This window comes from Aegilops tauschii, chromosome 6 (assembly GCF_002575655.3).
Source record: "Aegilops tauschii subsp. strangulata cultivar AL8/78 chromosome 6, Aet v6.0, whole genome shotgun sequence".
In the NCBI taxonomy this organism is placed as follows: domain Eukaryota; kingdom Viridiplantae; phylum Streptophyta; class Magnoliopsida; order Poales; family Poaceae; genus Aegilops; species Aegilops tauschii.
This window is the reverse complement of record NC_053040.3, coordinates 244,011,892-244,036,179: the sequence shown is the minus strand read 5'-3', so window position 1 is coordinate 244,036,179 and position 24,288 is coordinate 244,011,892. Positions and strand designations below refer to the sequence as shown.

At 46.9% G+C, this 24,288-nt stretch overlaps 1 protein-coding gene across 1 annotated transcript; it reads right to left on the bottom strand.

The window, feature by feature from the left end:
- Window positions 1-5,911: 5,911 nt before the first annotated feature.
- On the bottom strand, window positions 5,912-8,446 carry LOC141025989 (uncharacterized). The gene is made up of 4 exons (XM_073501931.1): window positions 7,949-8,446; window positions 7,676-7,858; window positions 7,107-7,225; window positions 5,912-6,755 (listed from the first exon to the last, which is right to left on the bottom strand). The coding sequence occupies exons 1-4, from the start codon at window positions 8,444-8,446 to the stop codon at window positions 5,912-5,914; spliced, it is 1,644 nt and encodes a 547-aa protein (XP_073358032.1).
- Window positions 8,447-24,288: the final 15,842 nt, after the last annotated feature.

Below are 24,288 nucleotides of genomic sequence, written 5' to 3'. Positions count from 1 at the left end.
AGGACGCAATGCGGTTATTCTGTTTCCACCCCCACCGCACGCACCCTAAACCATAAAAACCCTAAGATAGATAGTGGGGTCACAGATGTGACGGACTCGCCTCCGCATGCGACGACGCGGCACGCCGCGTCGTCGCCTGCTTTGGCTCGTTCCTTTCTCGCCCTCGCAGGGGGAGGGGAGGGGGTCCCTCCCCCTCCCCCCTGCTCGGCCTCGCGCTACCGCATTGCTGCACGCTAGGTTTTGATAGGACGCAATGCGGTTATTCTGTTTCCACCCCCACCGCACGCACCCTAAACCCTAAAAACCCTACGATAGATAGTGGGGTCACGGATGTGACGGACAAGCCTCCGCATGCAACGACGCGGCACGCCGCGTCGTCGCCTGCTCCGGCTCGTTCCTGTCTCGGCCTCTCAGGGGGAGGGGGGTCCCCCCCTGCTCGGCCTCGCGCTACCGCATTGTTGCGCGCTAGGTTTTGACAGGACGCAATGCGGTTATTCTGTTTCCACCCCCACCGCACGCACCCTAAACCCTAAAAACCCTAAGATAGATAGTGGGGTCACGGATGTGACGGACTCGCCTCCGCATGCGACGACGCGGCACGCCGCGTCGTCGCCTGCTCCGGCTCGTTCCTGTCTCGGCCTCGCAGGGGGAGGGGAGGGGGTCCCTTCCCCCTCCCCCCTGCTCGGCCTCGCGCTACCGCATTTGTCAATACGCGCAATGTCGATTTCAATGTCTACAAATATTTAAATCCAAAAATAACAAACAAAATTATAAATAAGAAGTTCAAGTAGTGAAGATATAGAAGTTCGACGTTTTGTAAAACCTCAAATTAACATGTTAAAAACGATTATCATACAGAAGTTCAGGATAGTTATTCAGTGAAGACCAACAACTATTATAAGTACAAAAACATACTAGAAAAAATAAAAAAATACACATATCCGTCGGCCAATTCCATGGCTGCTCATGGGACTAAGTGAAAAAAATCCAAACCAATGCAAAGAATGAAAAATAACATAAAAAAGAAAGAAATACAGAGGACTTGCTGCATTACTTTGCAAAGAATGAAAAGCAGAAGTTCACGTATGAACAACATAGAAGTCCAGCTTCTACAACGACCCTTAGATGATCTGGAAAAAGTGCATGCATACTTGGGCAAAGATCTTGTAAGTTTCACGTTAAACACATACTGAAGTCCTACCACTGTTCGAAGTATGCAAACATGTTACAAAAAAATAAGTAAGGTATGCATGCATATTAGGGAATAATCCCATAGTTCCCCATGGAACAAACTCGAACCCAAATTAGAAAATTGAAAATTACAAAAAAACAAAAAGGAAAAAGAAAAAAATAAAGCGCGATGCTGCACCGCCTTGCAATGTGGAAACCAGGAAGTTCAATCACTGGTACCATAGAAGTCCAACTACTACCACAGAATGTGGATGATCCAAAAAACTAACCCCGAAGACAGAATAAATATAAAAAAGATGATTTGTGTGTCTATGGACCAGCTCCACATTTACGTATATGAGTACTCTGAAAAATAAAAAAGCGTACACAAAATTTTTATAACAACATCAACCGAACAGATCGTATTGCAACATCACCTAAAAACATGCATAAAAACGACGGAAGTTCTAGCACAAAAGGTGCAGAAGTCCAACTCGTAAGACAGATAGTAGAATCATTGGAAAAATACACGCTATCGAATTTGTTTTTTAGATTTAATCACTTGGGTGACTACACCTTCTCAGTACGCGACCTCGAACGATATCCTACTACGCCCAAACATCAAAATGATAAAGCCACCAAGCTGTCTCATCGAAGAACCGGAACCAACATGGGCGGACACGAGATCCAATCGCCCGATTTCAGGGGTGTATTCGCCTGCCCGATCAAATTAACAATGCATGAACGGTCCAATCTCACTACTGCAATCAAATCTGCCCTCTATGTTCAAATAAAAACAACAAATCCACAGAAGCCGCGGAACCACTCCCGCGGACGAAGAACACAGAACCCGAAATCAAATCCGTTGAAATTAACGACAAATTGTCCACGAAACTCGTACCTACACCAAATTCCCAGCATGTTAGAGGTTCTAGAATATCCAGTGAACGCATTAAACTTGTAAACAGACACAAGTTCATCCGCCCCGAGAGTGAATCCGCCAAAATGCAAAATTACGAATCAAAACGAGCATTTAGATGCAGGTATGGGTATCTGGATTATAGTCACATCCCAGACAACACTACCGACCGGAATAATTCGCGGGGGAAGCCACGGTTGCGAAGATAGCCAGAAGTTCGGGTTCGTACACAGGGAAGTTCAGGCGCGTTACTCGGGAAGTTCAGGTTGTGATCAGAATATTATTCTGATCCCGTGATCAGAATAGTGTTTATGTGTGTGTGTCTATATATATATATATATAGTGGGGTGCAAAATAATTTATTCTTCACCCGAGGTAATCTTACGATCATTTCATAAATAAATTACATTTCAAATACAAATATTTACATTCATATTGTTTTATTGCATAAAATTTGGCATAACAAAAGAAATATAAGTCAAAAATTGTATTTTATGTACATTTTACACTATTTTTTTACATTTGTAATTTTACGTAACATAAGAAAATTACGCAGATTATAGGTTTTCTTACGTTCTCTTTTTATGTAATAAGACAAAATTTATGAAACGTAAAATTACGGTGCATAGATGTTAAAATAGAGGTGGATGAAGAATAACTATTCCTCACCCAGGGTGACGAATAGTCAATCCCTATATATATATTTTTCATTTTTGTTCCTGGCTGTGTGCATCCTTAGGGCTCCTTTGATTCAAAGGAATTCCATAGGATTTTCAAAGGGTTAGAACCTTAGGATTTTTTTTCTACATTGGTCGTTTGATTTATAGAATTGAATCCTATAGGAAATTTTCCTGTGAAATCATGTGTACCAGATTTCATTGAAAATCTAGCATCCATTCCAACCTCTTTTATCACTTCCTTTGTTTTTTGTGTGGCATCAAACACTTTATGCTAATCCTATGGATTCAAGTGGGCATGCCACTCAAATCCTTTATTTTTCCTATTTCTGCGTTTTGACAATCCTACGAATCAAAGAGGGCCTTAATGTCTTTCAATATATTGTTGGCGAAGAGCCTGGGTGTAATTGGTATCTTCGTAATATTAATATACTAGAAAATGAAGGCGTGCGTTGCCGCGCTCGTCAATGTTGTAGAAAATAACGATAAAATGTTGAAAAAATCAGCTAGTTAAAACATTTAATAAAATTTGAACGGTACAAATTACAGTATCCTACCTTGATATAGCTGGTGGATCATATTTATTCAAAACCAAAACTGCTCCACCAACATAGTTGTTTCCCGCTATTTCTCCATATAACATTAATGAGAAGAGAAGATGCAAGCATGGACATGACACCTTCACCTGGCTCGCTGGTTCCCTAGCTTGGGAGACACCAAGAGGCAAGAGCATCGCCATCTCTACTACTCTTTGGTGCATGCGACCCCTTCTATAAGTTGAATCCACCCTCCAGACCAAATAGGTTGACTGCACACTGGAAAACAAAACCACTTTCCGAAATAGAAATTCATTTTTCAACTTTTTTCAGCATGTTGTCCACTATATTTTTAGGGTAGTTATTTAAATGTGGTGTGGAGATATTAAAAAATGCAATCAACATAATACATACACATAATTACATATACTTCGAACCAATACATTTTCTAAGTACAACTTGAAATTAACACGGAAAGATCTCAAATGGAGAGCATACACTGCGTGTGTCTTCGGTAATAATATTACACTAACTTGCCTATAAAGTAAATAATAACTTCAGTCTATCAACAACCAAAATAGGAACAACGACAGTTGTTGGCATATCTCACACTTGTTTGAACCTCTAGTACGGAACCAAACATCAATGTATGAGCGATGACGAAGCTTTTGAGACATTACCTCAACATCTACATCCAAGTTACCCGCAAAAAAAAAATCTACATCCAAGTTCTACCAAAATGTTCTTCCACCTTTTACTAAAAAAGTCTACAAGTATGTATCACACATTATTGAACCTTTAGAAAGCAGAGCAGGACATGATGCTTTGGTGATAATTACCAAAGCATGGTGTAGTGAAATTTTTTGCTTGCTGGTACAACTTGTTGACATACATGGATGCTTTTTATGCTATGTAAATCATCTGCACCTGTAACGCAATTGACGAACGTTAATTGCCATTTCAGGTCCGTAGCGTTAACGACTACTTGGGCTTTCGACGACCTGATTAAGGACAAAAGCCAGATCTCGTTATGTAGAGCAGCGGCCCTCCAAATAGTGCGTGGAGCGCGTGCGCGATCTGTGATGACAAGATCTGATCTAGATCGTTTGTTTGAGCAATCCAATGGCTGAGAGGCTCAGAGTGCTGTGGAGGCTCCTAATTAGCTGCGTTATACTGTTTTTTAACTAGATGATAGCCCGCGCGTTGCGGCGGAAACTTATAGCAAACTATCTTAAGTTTCATTTTGGAGGGAAGAGCGTATTATGAGGTTGGGGGCACAATGGTTAAACAATCGAGTTTCTGAATTCTTACGATTTGGATTAATTTGTCTGTCCTCTTGGGAGAGACTCCTCAGGTTTTCTGCTCTGCTTGTAGTAATACCATAGGAATTTGCTTACTTTTTGATGAAATAAACATACATACAGGAAGAAAGTAGTTGGAAGGATACAATAGTAACTTCATCCTCACTGAATTGACTACAGTGTTACAACACTTGGAGAAATTGTATAAAACATTACAACACTTGCCTTTGTTGGGAATCTATTAGACATATTTGAATGAAACGATGGATGCAAGCCAAGATCGCATTATGCTATTTTATTCTTTATGAAACTCTTCCTAATAATGTTGGCCTCGACATTTCACAAGCGAGCTAATCAAGTTTTTGCACCTCGCATAAGGGAAAACCATAGTACATCCTACAGGCAACAACATCAATACAACTAAAATAACAAAGTAATACATCTACTTAATCTATTTCAAATCCCTCATTGACCTAGATCCATAAATAAATTAAATGGTGGGTATGAGGATAATTAAAGACCGGGACCTTACCTTGGTTACAATTGGATGAAGGTCGGGGACAGGTTAACAACGTTGTGCTAGTTGTCAGACATGGCTGTGGCAGCACCTTCAGAAGGAGTTGGGGCTAGGCAGGGGCAGAGCCAGAAAATTTGACAATTGAGTTCGCTCATTGACTCATTATGAGAACTTTGCATTATTTCTGTTTCAGACGTTAATTGTAAATGCATCACTCCCAGTTAGTCCCTCATTGTAATCTTGAAAAGGTAGCAATACAAACAAAAGGCCTTATGCACTTTGTCACTATACTCAAGCCAATGATCATATTCATCAAACCAATATGGATTAAATCTCTTTTGAGTATCTCCAATCTCTCTGGATAATCAAAATTAAGTGGTGGCCTATGAAGTCCTCTTGTTAAATATCTGTGTCTTATCTCATCTTGCTTCTTAGGATTCTTGTGTACTATGAAATTCATCTTAATTAATTTATATGTGAATAAAAGGCTCCGAGAGACTAGTTGGAGTCTACAGTGGCATTTTATGGACTTGCCTACGCTTAACGGTGGACCTTGATGTGACTGTATCATTATGTGGATCTACTTCTATTTGAAAAATACTGTTCCATAGCCAGGGCCGGTCCTGAGATTTTGGCGGCCCGGGGCGAAATTACAATCCGGGGCCCTTCGGGGCCCTTAGTATAAATACCTAATTAATAATCATCATATGTATATATAATTTGTATCAAAGAAAATAATTAAGTGCATCAAAAATGATTGTGCATATCACATAATGTATTATATATTACCTTCAAAATTTTCTCCTAACATTCTGAGATGCAAAATCACTAACGATAGTATCAATATCAATTTCATCAAGCAAATCTTTCTCGATGCATAAAGTTGCCAAGCCATTTAACCTCTCTTGCGACATTGTAGATCTCAAGTAGTTCTTCAACAATTTCAACTTCGAAAAACTTCTTTCAACTGATGCCACAGTAACAAGCATAGTAAAGAAAATCTGGTATGCAATAGCAATATTTGGATAACAATCTGCTTCCCTCACAAACTCAAAAATCTCCATAGCAGACATTGTTCTATCGGGCAAAGTTGACTGCATAACAATTAACTCAGAAATCAGATCATTTAAATCAACATCAGATGAACCACCCGAAGAGAAAGCACTTGCAAATTTTGTACAACTGTCTTTAAGTTCAGAACGGTCCAATGACTTCAAGGCCGTTGAACTCATTAAAAATCCAAAAATATTTTTGAATGACTCAAGTTCGTCAAATCTAATTTTCAATGAAGTGGCCGCCTTATCAACCATAATGAAGAAATAATTGACTTTAAAATCCTTCTCAGCTTCCAATATCGCTTCATCATTGTCATCTTCACCAAATTGTTTCTTCCTAGAAACACGGCGCTTTACTGGAAATGATGGTTCTACACCCATTTCAGCTGCGATTTCCTTGGCAATGATCACACTAGAATCAAACCCTTCCTCTCTATAAGTGCCAAAATAAGTCCTCATACCATCTATTTGCTTTAAGGCAGTCTCAATGCACATGGATGGTGATTGCAGCTTCCTGCCTACTGAATCTACAGCAAATAGAATGTCATGCCAAATGACCATGCCAAGTATGAACTCATAGCTGCCAAGCACATCAAACAAATTTTTAGCATCACTCCTATCCTTTGGTTCGGTGCCACTATCTTCACTTAACTCAAGTAAAGCTGACCTTATGTTAGGAGCTTGAAATCTAATTGCTTTTAACACTTTTGATACGACTCTCCCAACGAGTATTGCTCAAAGATTTCACAGTCAAATCTGTCACATGGCTAACAAAAACTTTCCATCTTTTCGTAGAACCACTGAATAATACATATATTCGTTGCACAATTCAAAAAAAAAGAAACAACTCTACACAAGACTTAGCCATATCACAAAGGGTAAGATTAAGACCGTGGCAAGCACATGGCATATACAAAGCTCTTGGATTTACCTCAAGCAACCGACTTTGCACCCCTTGTATTTTCCTTTCATGTTGAATCCATTGTCATAACCTTGGCCCCTAATATCATCAATATTAAGATCGAAGGACTTCATAGAATCAACCAATACCTTGAAAATTCCCAAACCAGATGTGTCCTCCACTACCAAAAAAGCAAGGAAGTACTCTACAATTTGTATTTTTCCATCAGACATATGAACACATCGAACCAACAAACTCATTTGTTCTTGATGACTCACATCCGGGGTACAATCTAGGATAACAGAGAAATATTTGGCCACTTTCACAATCTTGAGAATAGAATTTGTAATGTCACCAGCCATAAGAGAAATCAACTCGTTTTGAATTTTATGGCTAAGATAATGGTGATGGATCTCTTTGTTTTGAATACGCCTAAGATGGTCTTGCAATACCAAATCAAACTCTGCAACCATCTCCACACAAGCTAAAAAATTTCCATTACAATCATCATAAAGTTGCTCACTGGATCCTCTAAAAGCCAAATTGCGCTTACCAAGAAATTTCACAATGGCAACAATTCTTAACAAAACTTTCCTTACCCGTTCCTTCTCCTTTGTGATTTGTTGTTGTAAGTCTTTGTCAATTGTTTCATGCTTGCTCAGTCTAACTTTCAATTCATTCCAAGAGCTCATGTTGGTAATATGGTCGACACTAGCTTCGTGCTCTTTCAGTCTCTCATTAATATGCCTCCAATCACAAAACCCATCATTCCCCATTGCACTCTTGCATTTATCAGAATTGAAAAGCTTACAGCAAAAACAAAACACTTTCTTTGTGTGTTTTGAAAAAACTAACCATTTTCTATCACGCACCTCTCCATTGCTCATCTTTCTTGAGTAATGGCTATATGAAAAATGTCTTAAATTTTCATCCAAAGGATATTTAGTGTTTTCTTCTTCCCTTTTAGGCCCCTTTTCCACTAATATGTCCCTCGCTTTGTTATCAAGATTACCCCAATTGCTTGGATCATAAATATCCACACTAATTGGTTCCTCATCAACACTAGCAGATTCCGCCACAGATGAATTAAATATGGGCTCATGATCACTCACATTGCTATCATCCATGTTGACGTCAGCATTGCCTTCTGTAGGAGTATGAACATCATCTTCCGGATTGCCATCAGTTCGGTCACCCGCAAGAACTATCGCCAACTCGTCTGGATTTTTTGGCATGCTCGTATCACTCTTATAATATTTAAAAAGAGATCCGCTCAATGCTTCTTTCTCCTCATCTGCCTCCTTCTTCTTCTTCTTCTTCTTCTTTCTTTTATGACTCCCCGATGGATACTTTCTACCTGTACTCGACATGACCCTGCTGAAATTGAAAGGAATAGTTCACTTTTAAAATTAGCGCAAAGCTAATTAAAATATTAGATTAAGTAAAGAAGATCATATAATATAATTAAAATCTGCTAGGGCATGGTATATTACCTTCTCTCTTGTGATCTAATCTAGCAACGTGGGCGTGGGCGCAATGATTCAAGAGCCCTAAAAACAATTCCCTGTTAATCTGTTCGGTCGATTGAGAAATTGGGAATCAGGATTAGAAAGAAAAGAAATAGGACCAAGATCATGCGAGGGAAGAGAGCTCGCCGAGACATACTTGTTCAGTCGAAGAGATCCTACTGCTGGTCTGCTGCAGTCATCGCGTCATTTGTTCGTGAGGAGGAGAGTCAAAGAGATTAGACGAACAGGGACAGCGGAACATGTCGTGGAATTGTCACGGCAGATGTCCTCGAGCTAGGACTTAGTCGTGGAGCCATCGCAACTAGGAAGCTTGAAGGGGTTAAGCGGGACAAGGAACACGAGGGTTTATACTGGTTCGGCCCCTTACGGTGAAGGTAAAAGCCTACGTCCAGTTTGAGGTGGTATTGATTAGGGTTTCGATAACCAGGGAGCTAAACCGCTATGCCTGGCTCTCGATCAGATTGTTCCTGTCCCTAAACCGCTGCCGGGTCGTCCCTTTATATAGGGAGGCTGACGCCCAGCAGCTCTCAGAGTCCCGGCCGGCTCATAAGAGTGTCCGGCTCGGACTCTCAGCTATCCTTGCCTTGCACTACAAGTTCTACTATGATAATGATTGTAACTACGGGCCTTAAACCATATCCGGGTCTTAAACCCATCTTTGGCCCACCGTTTTCCAGCTTGGCGCCGGGCTTCTGGCAATGACCATATGAGTAACCCGGCCCCTCCTGGCGGGTGACTCTAAGGTCTATATCATCAACATTAGGCCCCAGATTGATTTGAGCCGGCTCATGTCAATCTTCCATTCCTTCGACAGAAATCCTCCGGCTTATAATTGTGTGAAGGCCATAACCCGGCGTGACGTCATCCTCTGAACTCCGGATAATCCGCCGTGACGTCATCCTCCATTAAGTCCGTTTTTTACTCCGCCAGATCCGCAACGGATCTTTACCTTTACTGTCATCCCGAAAATCGAGGCGTTTCGTGGGGAGATAACCACGCCGTGGTCTCCTTGATTCTCGCGCCCACTTATGAGCTCGCCTTATAAATAGGCCGGCCCGACGGGCCTTCAGCCACTTCTCTCTCCTTTGTCTTCTTCCTCGCGCCACTGCTCCCCTGCCCGAGCTCTCCTACCGCTGCCGCCGCGGGTCTTCTCATCGTCATCAACTCAGGCCGCTGCATCACCCTGATTTGACCAGAGAAACGCGACGACCTCCGCGACTCACCAGCCACCGTAAGTCCTGCTTGCCCTGTAGAACAGATCTGCCATAGGGTTCATCCGTGTTCTTCGTGTTTTTCGCTGTCACCTACGAGCCCCGGTAGTTTTTATTTTTACTGCCCTTTTTGATCTTAGCCCTGTGTAGAACTACTGCGGTAGCTGTTTTAGCACCCATTTCTCATGCAAGTAGACCTCCTTTTACTGCATAAGGCCTTGTTCAATGCTCAAGAACTCCCCTGCGTCTGTTTTTTAGGTCTAGAAATTTTCCTTTTGCCCGACCATTTTGATCCAAAATATTTACCGCAATGTGTGAAACCTGTTTTCACCACACTTAGTAAAAAACTGCCCTCATTGAATCATGGCGGTTTACATTTCCGGCTTAAAGAAAACACGCGCCGTAGAACCTTCCGACTTAAGGGAAGCCACGCACCGTAAAACTTTGCAGCTCACTTATAACCAGGCTGTAGACAATTTGAATTACCCTCAAGCACACCAGCGGCTTAGATAACCCGATGTACTTAGACATATATCATTAGTCCCCTCCGTAAGCCGCCACTTAACACTGAATTACAACTTTCCTCCGGCTTATACTTAAACTGGACATTCCCTTTTATCATAGGCTGCCGACTTTCACCATGCCTCCCAAAGCTCCTAAGGCCTCCATTACTTGCAATTGGATGAGGTCCAACGTCACCAATGAGACCCTAGCGGATTTTGTCAAGTCAGGCCACTTGCCCAAGAAGGACGTCATGTCCTACCGTGCCCCTGACCCATCAGAGGAGAGACCACAGCCAAAGGACGGAGAGGTGGTCATTTTTGTGGATCACATGAGCCAGGGCTTCGCACCGCCCGGCTCAAAGTTTTTCAGAGACGTTCTGAATTTCTTCGATCTGCAACCTCAGGACATAGGACCCAACTCAGTATCCAATATCTGCAACTTCCAAGTGTTCTGCGAGGTTTACCTTGGAGAAGAACCCAGTCTGCTGCTCTTCAGAGAGCTTTTCTATTTAAACCGCCAGAACGAGTGTGCCAACGGGCCGAGTTTGGAGCTAGGCAGCATCTCCATCCAGCGGCGTAGGGACTGCCTTTTCCCTTACGCAGAGCCGCCCAGCCACCCCAAGGACTGGAATCTGACGTGGTTTTACTGCCAAGACACGTCACCGGCTGATGAGAGTCCGTTGCCCGGCTTTCGCCCCTCGCGTCTGGAGCCGACTCACCCACTGTCAGACAAGCTGACTCAAGCGGAGCGCCAACCCCTGCTCCCCACCATCAACAAGATCAAGGCTCTCCTGGGCAATGGTCTGAACGGAATTGATCTGGTCCGGGTCTGGATCTCGTGGCGGGTGATCCCATTGAGCCGCCGCCCCGGCTTAATGTGTGAGTACACGGGCCGAAAGGATGACCCCCAGAGACACAGCCACAACGATCTTCCTGAAGATGTTGCCGAGGAGATGACCAAGGCTCTCTTGAACGAGAGCCTGGCAGATTGCGGGAGGACCGGGTTAGCCCCCTTCTGCAAGACCAACCCAGCCCCAGCGGTAAGCCACTGATTTAAACATTTTACCTTTGTCTACAGATAACCTTCATCTGAATCTCTAAGAAATCACCATTGTATTTTTTTCAGGCTGATGACAAGTTCTGGCGGGTCAAATATGACCACGAAGCGGCCAAGAAGGCCAGAAAGGCGAAGAAAGCCGCCAAGAAAGCCGCTCCCCGCAAGAAGGGGAGTAGGCCAACTGCTTCGGAGCTGATGCAATTAAGCGACAGCTCCGAGTCAGAGGTAACCCCTGAACCTGTAAGCTCTTTGTTGTGTTTATTGTTTATTTCTTGTCCGCCTTACCAACACTTGTTCATCAACAGGATGACACCGGAGCCAGTAACCCGGTGGTTGAAGAGGTAATGTCACTTTCCTCCGACTCGGAGCCCTTGCCAAGGCTGAAAGTCCGAAGGGTAACCCGGAAAGTAAGCTTTTCACATCCTTTAGCTTATCAAGATCCTCAATTTATTTTGAAGCGACAGGTTCATGAGAGCGGGCGTCACACCCGGACCAACAAGGACACCGACCTCTCCTCCGGGTTACCTGACACATCGAGGAAGCGCCGAACTGAGGTTATTTCCCACTTGTACCCTTTTCATCCGTTGGCGGGTGTTATACGTCAGCCACTCAATTCTTCTGACTCAAATTATCAGGAGACCTCCCCCTCTTCGGGCGACTCTATGCAGTCGAGTCTTCCGGCTTTCAAGACCGCGCCCGGGTAATGATAACCATCTCATGCTATACTTGTCTTTACTTACCCTTTTGTGCTTAACGTTTCTGTCCTTTCAGTGCCCAAGCCAAGCTCACCAAGAGGGCGAAGAAGGCCAAGCCAATCGAAGAGCCGGAGTTGCCTGAGCCGGAGGCAGCAGATCAAGAACCGCCAGCTGCCTCCGCTCCCGAAGCCGCCGCTCCAACCAACAAGGCAGCTGCAGAAGCTTCTGCTAACCCGGAGGCCTCCGGCTCGGCTCAACCAGCAAATGATCCGGACGTGGTAATCACCCGGACGGAATTTGTTGAGCCGAGAAGACCTACCGCACTGGCCAAGTGCTCCGCCAAGGGGGAGTTGCTACAGCCCCGCCGGGTGAACCTGGACCTCTCCGACTACGCCAACCTGAGCATTGGAGAGCTCGTCTCTGGCTACATCAGCCAAGTGCACAAGAGCCTTGACGCAGAGGTTGCCATGGTGAACCAGATCCAGCAGAAATCTAAGGTATCATTATGCTGTCCTCTTACTTACTGCATAGTTACCTTTACCATGCTAGCCCCCAAGTCGACGACTTATGATTGAATATGTTGTAGACTTAGGTTCCGGCTTACCCAATTGAACCGGCCATTTGTAGATAGAAACGTTCAATATGCATTAGCCCCCAAGTGCCAAGTGTCTTTGCTTGGAAAACGCTTGGGACTTGAAATTTATATAGTAACTGTTCATGCCATAACCCGGAAATTTATGCAGGCTGCTGGCAAGAAGCTAGAGGCTGACCTTGCTGATCTCAAGAACCGGCTGAAGATGCAAGAGATGGAGACCCGGAAGGCAAATGCCAAATTTGTGTCCAGCATCGCCGCTCAAGAGAAGCTGAAGACGGAGTTCGACGCTGAGCGGAAGGCGTGGGCCGAAGAGAAGGCCGCATTGGTGAACCGGGCTGATCAGGCGGAGAGGGCCCTGTCAAAAAAGACGACCGAACTCTCCGGCTTAAAGCGCCAAGTGTCTCAGATGGTTGCTGCAATCTTCGGTAAGTCATCCGCCGGCTTTCGTCCAGTTTAAATTTTTGATGCCTCATAACTCACCCTTGTCGGCGGCTTATCCTGTTCTATGAAACAGGTTCCAGAAGTGCCAACCTCAACCAGAGTGTGGTAACCAAGCTAAAGGCCGTGTACACCCTGGTAGAGCAACTCTACACCGGGTCACAGCGTGGCTTAGCTGTGGTGGCCTTATCCAACGAGGTGCCGACTCACCTGGCGGAGGTTCTTCGTCGGCTCGCTGTTCTGCCTCAACGTATCCAAGAGCTGCGACGGGCCTCTGCAAGAGCTGGAGCAATCGCCGTGCTGAGCCGGGCCAAGGCTTTCCTCCCCGAGTTAGACCCGGCGGACATCGCCCTCGGCTACCCAAGTCTGAAGGAAGACGGCACGGCCTTCGACCAAAGAGACTTTGCCGCCTGCGTGAAGGTCGTGCGCCCGGTGGCCACCCTTATCGGGAACGACACAGATTTGACCAAGTACCAGCCGGGTTACAATGCGGAGAATCAGAGGATCCCGACCCCTCGCTATGAAGCCCTGAGTTTAATTCCACCGGCTCGTCAGCACACCTTCGCCCCGGAGATTGACCCGGCCGGGTTAATTGACGAAGAAGCCTAATTCGAAGCTCTGAGCGGCATCGACTGGAAGTCGTCGACTTTCCAGACCCTGGGAACAGCCGGAGGAGAAGAAAGAGACGAGCCGGAGACTTCAACCCAGCAAGCGTCGTAATTCTGCTGGCGGTTTACCAAACAACGCCTCACCCTTTTGGACTCAACGAGTCTTGTAATAGAGTAGGACCAACACTTTATCTTTGCCGTGTCATCGTGCACGCCTTGAATGCTTGAAGTTTTATCGAAGTTATCTCCTTTATATTTCTCCGGGTCATTCCTTCCCCTTAGTCTCAAATAATTGCCTTTAACTATCCTGCATAGAAAGACGAACCACAAGTCTCCAGGCGGCTTACCACCCTGAGAATCATATGTTTCAGATATATAACCCGGAATATGAATCAAAAAAGACTGGTTCTCAGGTATGTCCTTAATACAGCCGTAATACACAATTAGCGGTCTGCAAGCATACTTCCGGTTTAGATAACCCGGATAATAAGGTTGATACCTTAATTCCGATTTACTTGTCTTAATGACACCCATTGTATTCAACTATCACTGTAACTCAGAGTTAAGACGGCAAAGTGAGACCCGGCTGTACGCACTTTGAAATGATCAGAAGAAACTTGCTATAAAGCAGAAGAACTTAGGGGCTTCCGGTTCGAATACGACCAGAGACCCGGCCCAAAGGGGTTATGCTAGGATTCGAATGCGATCATATAGCCCCCTAGTGGGTGTGGCGATGCCAATCAAGAGGGTACCGACAGCTATGTCCTCTTTGGTTCGAATACGACCCATGTTTGAACAGGAAGCCCCCAAGTGATTCTAAGAATTGTTTAACGACGCTGATTCGAATACGATCCACGTCGGTTCTCAAAGGGGTTAAACTAAGATTCAAATATGATCAAAGAAAACTCCTCAATGAGCTCGGCACTTTGCCAATCAAATGGGTATTGACAGCTATGTTCTCTTTGGTTCGAATACGACCCATGTTTGAACAGGAAGCCCCCAAGTGACCTTATTGCTTACAGCTAGATTCGAACACGATCATAAGCTGGATCCTCCTTCAAGTTATCATATAATCTTGTAATGAAAAACAACACGTGCATATTTGGAGGAGGAAAAAAGGACAGAGGTCCTGCTTTATTGCTTATCATAATATATACATGGCTGAGAGAAATATGTACATTATGAGAGCCAGTGGCTCAAGTGTAGTAAGGCCGAAGCTGAGCTATGTTCCACGGCCGACGGGTCTCTTCCTCCGACTTACATGAATCTTTGCGCTCCCGAATGTCAATGAGGTAATATGACCCGTTGTGCAAGTTCTTGCTGACCACAAAGGGCCCTTCCCAAGGCGGGGACAGCTTGTGTGTATCTGTTTGATCCTGGATGAGCCGGAGCACGAGATCGCCTTCCTGGAAGACTCGGGATTTAACCCGGCGGCTATGATAACGGCGCAGGTCTTGTTGGTAAATTGCTGAACGGGCTGCTGCCACATCACGCTGTTCGTCCAACAAGTCAAGAGCATCTTGGCGCGCCTGTTCATTATCCGTCTCAACATAAGCCGCCACTCGAGGTGAGTCATGACGGATGTCACTGGGGAGGACTGCTTCTGCCCCATAAACCATGAAGAAAGGCGTAAAACCTGTAGACCTATTAGGAGTAGTGTTGATGCTCCATAACACGAAGGGCAACTCCTCCACCCAACAACCCGGCGTCCGTTGCAAAGGGACCAAAAGCCGGGGCTTGATGCCCTTCAGAATCTCCTGATTAGCTCTCTCAGCTTGACCATTGGATTGAGGATGAGCCACTGAGGAAACATCAAGTCGGATATGCTCTCGTTGACAAAACTCTTCCATGGCGCCTTTGGAGAGATTGGTGCCATTGTCAGTGATAATGTTGTGCGGAAAACCAAAGCGAAAGATCACCTTTTTCATAAACTGAACCGCCGTGGCTGCATCGCACTTGCTAACTGGCTCTGCTTCAACCCACTTGGTAAACTTGTCAACTGCCACCAAAAGGTGGGTCTTCTTATCCTTGGACCTTTTGAAAGGCCCAACCATATCAAGCCCCCAGACCGCAAAGGGCCAAGTAATTGGGATCATCCTCAGCTCTTGAGCCGGTACATGAGCCCGTCGCGAGAACCTTTGGCAGCCATCACACTTACTGACCAAGTCCTCTACATCAGCATGAGCCGTCAGCCAATAAAAACCATGACGAAAAGCCTTGGCCACAAGAGACTTTGAGCCGGCGTGATGGCCACAATCCCCTTCATGAATCTCACGCAAGATCTCTTGACATTCCTCAGGGGAAACACAACGCTGAAATGCTCCCGAAACACTACGGTGATGCAACTCGCCATTGATAACAATCATTGACTTAACTCGCCGGGTTATTTGCCTGGCCAAAGTTTCATCCTCAGGCAACTCGCCCCGGGTCATGTAAGCCAGATAGGGCATTGTCCAGTCCGGTATGATATGGAGAGCCGCCACCAGTCGTGCCTCCGGGTCAGGGACAGCCAAGCCTTCCTTTGTAGGCAACTTAACAGAAGGGTTATACAGGACATCCAGGAAAGTATTAGGCGGCACCGGTTTTCGCTGAGAGCCCAGCCGGCTTAAAGCATCAGTCACCTCGTTCTTCCTGCGATCGATGTGTTCCACTTGGTAACCCTGAAAGTGCCCAGCAATGGCATCAACTTCGCGGCGATAAGCCGCCATGAGAGGGTCCTTGGAATCCCACTTTCCTGATACTTGTTGAGCCACCAAGTCTGAGTCGCCGAAGCACCTTACCCGGCTTAAGCTCATCTCTTTAGCCATCCGAAGACCATGGAGCAAGGCCTCGTACTCAGCCGCGTTGTTAGTGCAAGGAAACAGCAACTGTAGCACATAATGGAACTTGTCACCTTTAGGGGAAGCCAACACGACTCCAGCCCCCGAGCCCTCCAACTGCCTGGACCCATCAAAGTGAATAGTCCAATATGTGTTATCCGGCTTCTGCTCGGGCACTTGTGACTCTGTCCAGTCATTGATGAAATCCACCAAGGCCTGAGATTTAACAGCAGTGCGTGGCACGTACTTGAGACCATGAGGTCCAAGCTCTATGGCCCACTTAGCCACTCTCCCTGTGGCCTCTCTGTTTTGAATGATATCACCAAGAGGGGCAGAACTGACCACAGTGATGGGATGACCCTGAAAATAATGCTTAAGTTTTCGGCTCGCCATGAACACACCATAAACAAGCTTCTGCCAATGCGGATACCGCTGCTTGGACTCAATGAGCACTTCGCTGACATAATAAACCGGCCGCTGAACCGGATGCTCCTTACCCTCCTCCTTGCGCTCCACCACCATGGCCACACTGACGGCTCGTGTGTTCGCCGCCACATATAATAATAAGGGATCCTTATCAACCGGAGCAGCAAGGACTGGAGGCTCTGCCAGCTGCTTCTTCAAATCCTCAAAGGCAGTATTAGCTGCATCATTCCAGACAAAGTTATCAGTTTTCTTCATCAACTGATATAATGGCATGGCCTTCTCACCCAAACGGCTTATAAACCGGCTTAAGGCAGCGATGCGACCCGCCAAGCGCATCATTTATACACGCCGGCTTAGCTAGGGAGGTGATGGCTTTGATCTTCTCCGGGTTAGCTTCAATGCCTCTGTCAGAAACCAAGAAACCCAAAAGTTTGCCTGCAGGAACACCAAAAACACACTTGGCCGGGTTAAGCATCATCTTGTAGACCCGGAGATTATCAAAGGTTTCCCTTAAATCATCTATCAGGGTTTCCTCTTTTATGGACTTAACCACAATATCGTCCACATAAGCGTGAACATTACGCCCAATCTATTTATGAAGACAGTTCTGTACACAACGCTAGTAAGTCGCCTGTGCACACTTGAGTCCAAAGGGCATAGACACATAGCAGAAGGCTCCAAAGGGAGTGATGAACGCCGTCTTCTCCTGGTCCTTAACTGCCATTTTAATCTGATGATATCCGGAATAAGCATCCAAGAAACTTAAGCGCGCACAACCTGCCGTAGCATCAATAATTTGATCAATACGGGGGAGGGCAAAAGGATCAGCCGGACACGCCTTATTTAAGTCCGTATAACCCACACACATCCGCCAAGTGCCGTTCTTCTTGAACATGAGCATCGGGTTAGCTAACCACTCTGGGTGAAAGACTTCAACAATAAACCCGGCCGCCAAGAGCCGGGCCACCTCTTCACCAATAGCTTTCCGCCTCTCCTCATTGAACCGCCGAAGGAACTGCCTGACCGGCTTAAATTTCGGATCAACATTGAGAGTGTGCTCAGCGAGTTCTCTAGGTACACCTGGCATGTCAGAAGGTTTCCATGCGAAGATGTCCCTATTCTCACGGATGAACTCGATGAGCGCGCTTTCCTATTTTGGATCCAGGTTGGCACTGATGCTAAACTGCTGAGATGAATCTCCTGGAATGAAATCAACAAGTTTAGTCTCATCAGCCGACTTAAATTTCATTGCCGGCTCATGCTCCGTAGTCGGCTTTTTCAGAGAGGTCATATCTATTGGGTCAACGTTGTCTTTGTAAAACTTCAACTCCTCTGTTGCACAAACAGATTCTGCATAAGCTGCATCGCCTTCCTCACATTCCAAGGCCACCTTCCGGCTGCCGTGAACCGTAATGGTCCCATTATGACCCGGCATCTTGAGCTGTAAGTAAACATAACACGGCCGTGCCATGAACTTGGCGTAAGCCGGCCGCCCAAATATAGCATGGTACGGACTTCTTATCTTGACCACCTCAAAGGTCAATTTTTCCACCCTGTAGTTGTTCTCATCTCCAAAGGCCACTTCCAACTCGATCTTGCCGACTGGATAAGCCAACTTACCAGGTACCACACCATGGAAGATAGTGTTTGACTGGCTGAGGTTCTTATCAACCAACCCCATACGGCGAAAAGTCTCATAATAGAGGATGTTGATGCTGCTGCCTCCATCCATGAGCACCTTAGTGAACTTATATCCTCCCACTTGAGGAGCCACCACTAAGGCCAAGTGGCCCGGGTTATCCACCCGGGGAGGGTGATCCTCCCTACTCCACACTATAGGCTGCTCAGACCACCGCAAGTAGCGTGGAACCGCCGGCTCAACAGCATTCACAGCCCTCTTATGAAGCTTCTGATCTCGCTTACACAGACTGGTGGTAAACACATGATACTGTCCACCGCTAAGCTGCTTTGGATTGGTCTGATAACCCCCCTGCTGCTGTTGATGACCCTGGCCAGACTGCTGATTAAAGCCCCCTTGACCGTTCTGAGGATTAGAATTTGAGCCGCCGCCCGGGCCATGAAAACCGCCGGCGCCTGAGCCGCCGCCCGGGCCATTGTAATTCTTAAAGGCCTTCATGATTGCACAATCCTTCCATAGATGAGTTGCTGGCTTCTCTCTAGAGCCATGCCTTGGACAAGGCTCATTCAGCAGCTGCTCCAGCGTCGGGCCTGACCCGCCGCCTCGGGGAGGGGGCCTCCCCTTACGTCGCTGGTTATTCCCTTGTGAGCTGGCGTTGGCCACAAACTCTAGGCTGCCATCGGCCTTGCGCTTGCCTCCTCCTTGGTTCCCCGGGTTATGCTGAGGACCCTTGCCATTGTCGTTCTTCTTTCCCTTCCCTGTCCTTTCATCATCTGAAGCGGGGTCCTTGGTACCATCAGAATCAGCGTACTTGACAAGAGCCGCCATCAGCGTACCCATATCATTGCAGTCGCGCTTAAGCCGCCCGAGTTTCATCTTCAGGGGCACAAAACGACAATTCTGCTCCAACATTAAGACTGCAGAGCCGGCGTCCATCTTATCCGAGGAATGTATTATCTCCTTAACCTGACGAACCCAATGTGTCGTAGACTCACCCTCCTGCTGCTTGCAGTTAGTCAAATCCACAATTGACATAGATTGCCTACAGGTATCCTTGAAGTTTTGGATGAACCGGGCTTTCAGCTCAGCCCAAGACCCAATGGAATTCGGTGGTAGCCCTTTCAACCAAGTGCGGGCAGTCCCATCTAACATCATGGTGAAGTACTTAGCCATGGCCGCCTCACTGACCTCCAGCAGCTCCATAGCCATCTCATAACTCTCGATCCAGGCTGCGGGTTGTAAGTCTGCTGTGTAATTAGGCACCTTCCTAGGACCTTTGAAGTCCTTGGGTAGACGTTCATGCGGATAGCTGGCACTAAACAAGGGACACCCCTAGTCCTGGTAGGGATACCCACGTCGGCGGAAGTCGTCGGATAAGCCGGGGGAGTCTGGTAAGCCGTCAACTGAGGCACCTGCTCCGCCTCCTGCCGCGCTCTGTCCTGGTCTGCTGCGTGAAAAGCTCCGTTATGAACCGGGCCATGGCCAGGGGGCGGGTCATGGCGTCGGATGTTACTTGAGCCGGTCGCTGAGACCATGTGTCTGCTGTAACTCGGGCTCCGGCCTGGCCGAGGGGTCGAGTGGATCCTGTCCCGGCTGTAGGAGTACGCCTCTTGCTGCGCCAGTGCTGTCTGAAGGAGTTCCCTGACCCGGTGGGTTTCAATAGCCGTCGGAGAGTCGCCGTCGACTGGGAGAGCCGCCAGCCGTGCTGCCGCGGCGACCATGTTCTCCAGCGGGTTATTATAATGACCCGGGGGTATTGGCACGTACTGAGGCGGGGCAGGGGGCACCTGGGGAGGCCCCATCACTATTGGCTGAATAGGGGTTCCAGACCCGGGCACTATGACCCCTGGCGGGTTACTAGACCCTGCACCTGGCGTGTTGAAGAGGTTGCGTGGATCGTAAACCGGAGGGAGTCGAGATTGGGCCTTTTGATGCCTCCTTCTCATGACCTCATTGGACGCGTTCTGATCCATCGTGAGCCGGAAGGACTGCGCCTGGATCAACTGAGTTTGGGCATCGAGAGCCGCCCTCTCCGCAGCCATCCTGATCCCTTCCGCTGCCAGATCCTCCTTAGCTTTCACTAGATCCAACTTTAACTGTGCCACCTCCGCATCATGCTGAGCTTGATCCGCCGGGTCAACCGTGGCGGTTAACAGGGCCGTCATCTTGTCCATAAGATCCATCAGCACCTGAGCCGGAGAAGGCACCGGGTTTCCCGCTCCAGCAGCGGGGTTCTGGACAGGCTGCGCACCGGCCATAAAGATTCCAACCCGGCTTGGCGGCTTAAATAGGTCCGGAATACTATCACCATCGGAACAACCCATGAGCCTGCCATCTTGAAGTTGATACAACGAGTTTGACTCATCGGTGGCCGACTCACCGTCAGAGCCGGCGGCCGTCTCATCACCAGATCCAGGTCGATCAGAGAGTCCTCCATGGATACACCCCACAAAAGCATGCCTTAAGGCAGGCCGGGCCCGGGCGGGTCGTGCACGCTGAGCTGTCTCGATGAGATCGGCGCAGAGATCCGGCTCAGGGCCCGGCTCACCAATCTTGCCAATGAAAACATGAATTCCGCCGAAGGGGACCCGGTACCCGTACTCAATTGAGCCGGCGTCGGGGCCCCAGTTTGCATCGTCGATGTAGAGCTTGCCGCGACGACTCTTGGTCATCCGGCCCACAGCGTATCCCTTGAGCCCTTCGAAGCTGCCCTTCAAGAACTCAAATCCACCGTGCGCTGGCCCCACGGTGGGCGCCAACTGTCGTGGAATTGTCACGGTAGATGTCCTCGAGCTAGGACTTAGTCGTGGAGCCATCGCAACTAGGAAGCTTGAAGGGGTTAAGCGGGACAAGGAACACGAGGGTTTATACTGGTTCGGCCCCTTACGGTGAAGGTAAAAGCCTACGTCCAGTTTGAGGTGGTATTGATCAGGGTTTCGATAACCAGGGAGCTAAACCGCTATGCCTGGCTCTCGATCAGATTGTTCCTGTCCCTAAACCGCTGCCGGGTCGTCCCTTTATATAGGGAGGCTGACGCCCAGCAGCTCTCAAAGTCCCGGCCGGCTCATAAGAGTGTCCGGCTCGGACTCTCAGCTATCCTTGCCTTGCACTACAAGTTCTACTATGATAATGATTGTAACTACGGGCCTTAAACCATATCCGGGTCTTAAACCCATCTTTGGCCCACCGTTTTCCAGCTTGGCGCCGGGCTTCTGGCAATGACCATATGAGTAACCCGGCCCCTCCTGGCGGGTGACTCTAAGGTCTATATCATCAACATAACAGGAAAAAGGCAGGGAACGACCGATTCTAATTCCTTTTTTTTGGTTGAGGAAAGACCGATCCTAATTCCTAAGTTACACGGAATCAATCCAACGATTCCTTTTCCACTCCGATCTCCAGTTGTCCACGACTCCACGTGAGTACGTGCAAACATGGGCCAGGCCCAAAATGGTTTTACTTTCCTAGGCTAGCATGCGAAGCTGAGCGAGGCACTGAGAGAATTTTTCCTGCCGAAGACTTGTATGTACCTACGTACGTATACCTGGGAGGGCGCCCCTGGCTTTTGGGGGCCCGGGGCGACCGCCCCGTTCGCCCCCCCAAGGACCGGCCCTGTCCATAGCATAGATCAATCAAAGTCCATGCAAAAAAAAACAGTGAAAACTAGGGCAATTTTTGTTACAATCGTGTTAGCCTATTAGGCATTCACAAGAGGTAGGAGACGTGGCGGGGTAACCTAATTACCTCAAATTTTGATGTCTCATCGATGTCGAATTGTCGATCTGCTCGCCGCTGGCGTCCGGTAGCCGAGGTATGCACGAACAGACGGGAGATGCTTCAGATGAGAATTGAGAAAAATGAACAGAGGAGAGTCCTGGCGTGTGGCTGTTGTGCGTATACAACAGGGCACTTGACTAATCAACATTGCGTCTGTACTGTGTTGAAAAAATAAATAGCCAATAGGGCTGCTAATCAGGTCAAGGTGTTTAGGAATGGCCATGCGTACGTGACTAAATGACTAACAAGGCATTTGCTCGTGGGCTTTTGGGCCTTTCACTTGGCTATCCACGAGACGTTAGATGGGGTCTGCGTGGACTTTGTATTGGGTTCAACCAAGCAAATACGTATGCCTACACACGTAGCAGAGAAAATCTGTTGGGTTCACTTGAACCCAATGATTGTATGTTGGCTCCGCCCCTGGGCTAGGAGGAGCCAAGCCTCAGTCCTCCTCATGTGCAGATGGGCAGATCCGCGTACACCAGAGGTTGTGCCACCGACGACGCCGGGGGAGTCCTCGTGCATGGAGGTGGACCAAGTTGGGTGCACCTAGCCTGCAGGGTAGCGGCGGGTCCTCGAATGCATGCGTTGGTCCTCTCTTCTTGGATCTGCGGCCCTGCCCGGCGTCGCACCACCGAGGCTGAAAAAAAGCCAGTTCCATGGGCCAATTTCAACATCGGATGATCTGATTCTAGTGGAACAGACCAAACCAATCTCTCTAATGGCGCCGGGGCTCCCTTGGCAGCAATAGAGACAAAGACGGGAGGTAAGGATCATGGCTCCATGGGAGTTGTCTCGACGAACCAAATGTGGGTTGGGGAAGACGCACATATTGGCTCTCAGAGATGGTGGTCTTTTTTCTCGCGGAGATGGTGGTGGATCCATTTATTTTCTTTCGTGGTAGAAGAGAGGTGTCCGTGGTTTACGTCTGGAATTAGAGAGACGGTGGAGATGGACTCCATCCTGCATCTATTTGATGGAGAAGACGAAGGGAATTCCTGCATCTACGATGGAGAAGACGAAGTGGAACAAACGCATGAGATGAAGAACACAGATAGAAAATCAATCAGTGGGAAGTTATAATTAGGGAAATGACAGGGCTGCAGCGCTCCAGTCGGAGCTCCGTTTATTTTCATGAAAAAACCCCACTTAAAACAAACGATGATGCGAATGCATACGTGGCAAGTTTGTTGTGGTGATAGTGGGAGAGAAGAACTAAATATGCTGCTTAGTGGGATGTTGAGGTGAACACTTTGTATGTTAAAAAAACTGGGACCATCTTTTTAAGAATATAAGGGCATATACAATGGTGCTATCTTAGGAGTGTCACGTATAATAAATGATGAGGTGGAGGAGAGAGAATTCATAAGAAAAAGGTTTGTCTTCTTTTATTTAAGAGAAAACAAGAGATGATCGTTTAGCACAACATGTCTCACCACGTTTTTAAGAATAATTAGTCATTCAAGATAAGGATAAAAGATGACCCATTATAGACAATTTTGCTTGTCATCTCTAAATTATATGCAAGACTTAAGATAAGACTGTCTTATCAATCATTGTAGATGTAGTAAGATGTAAGATTCCCTCTCGTCAGAAAAGCTACCTTATTATTACTTATATAAATATATAAACTACTCCCTCCATCTTAGTTTATAAGGCTTGCAAGTGTATCTAGGTCGTCAATTTAACTTATATAAAATAAATTGTTTAACATAAAAATTATATCATTAGAAAATAGAATATCTAAAATTTCTAATGATATATTTTTTGTAATGCATTCCTCTTGTTAAGTTGGTCAAATTAACAATCTAGGTACACGTGCAAGACTTGTAAATGATATAGGGGAGTAAAAAAAAAAACCTGCCTGGCTGTCTGCCTGCGCGTCCCTTTCCGGTTCCGGCTTACCTGACCCACC

Bases quoted from the DNA above. Each gene is read 5' to 3' on its own strand.
- LOC141025989 (XM_073501931.1), bottom strand. From the start codon at position 8,446: ATGTCGAGTACAGGTAGAAAGTATCCATCGGGGAGTCATAAAAGAAAG. The intron at 7,859-7,948 runs GTGCGTGATAGA...GATAAATGCAAG, and splicing joins GAAAGATGAGCAATGGAGAG to AGTGCAATGGGGAATGATGG. The intron at 7,226-7,675 runs GTAAGGAAAGTT...GGAATTTTCAAG, and splicing joins TCACAAAGGAGAAGGAACGG to GTATTGGTTGATTCTATGAA.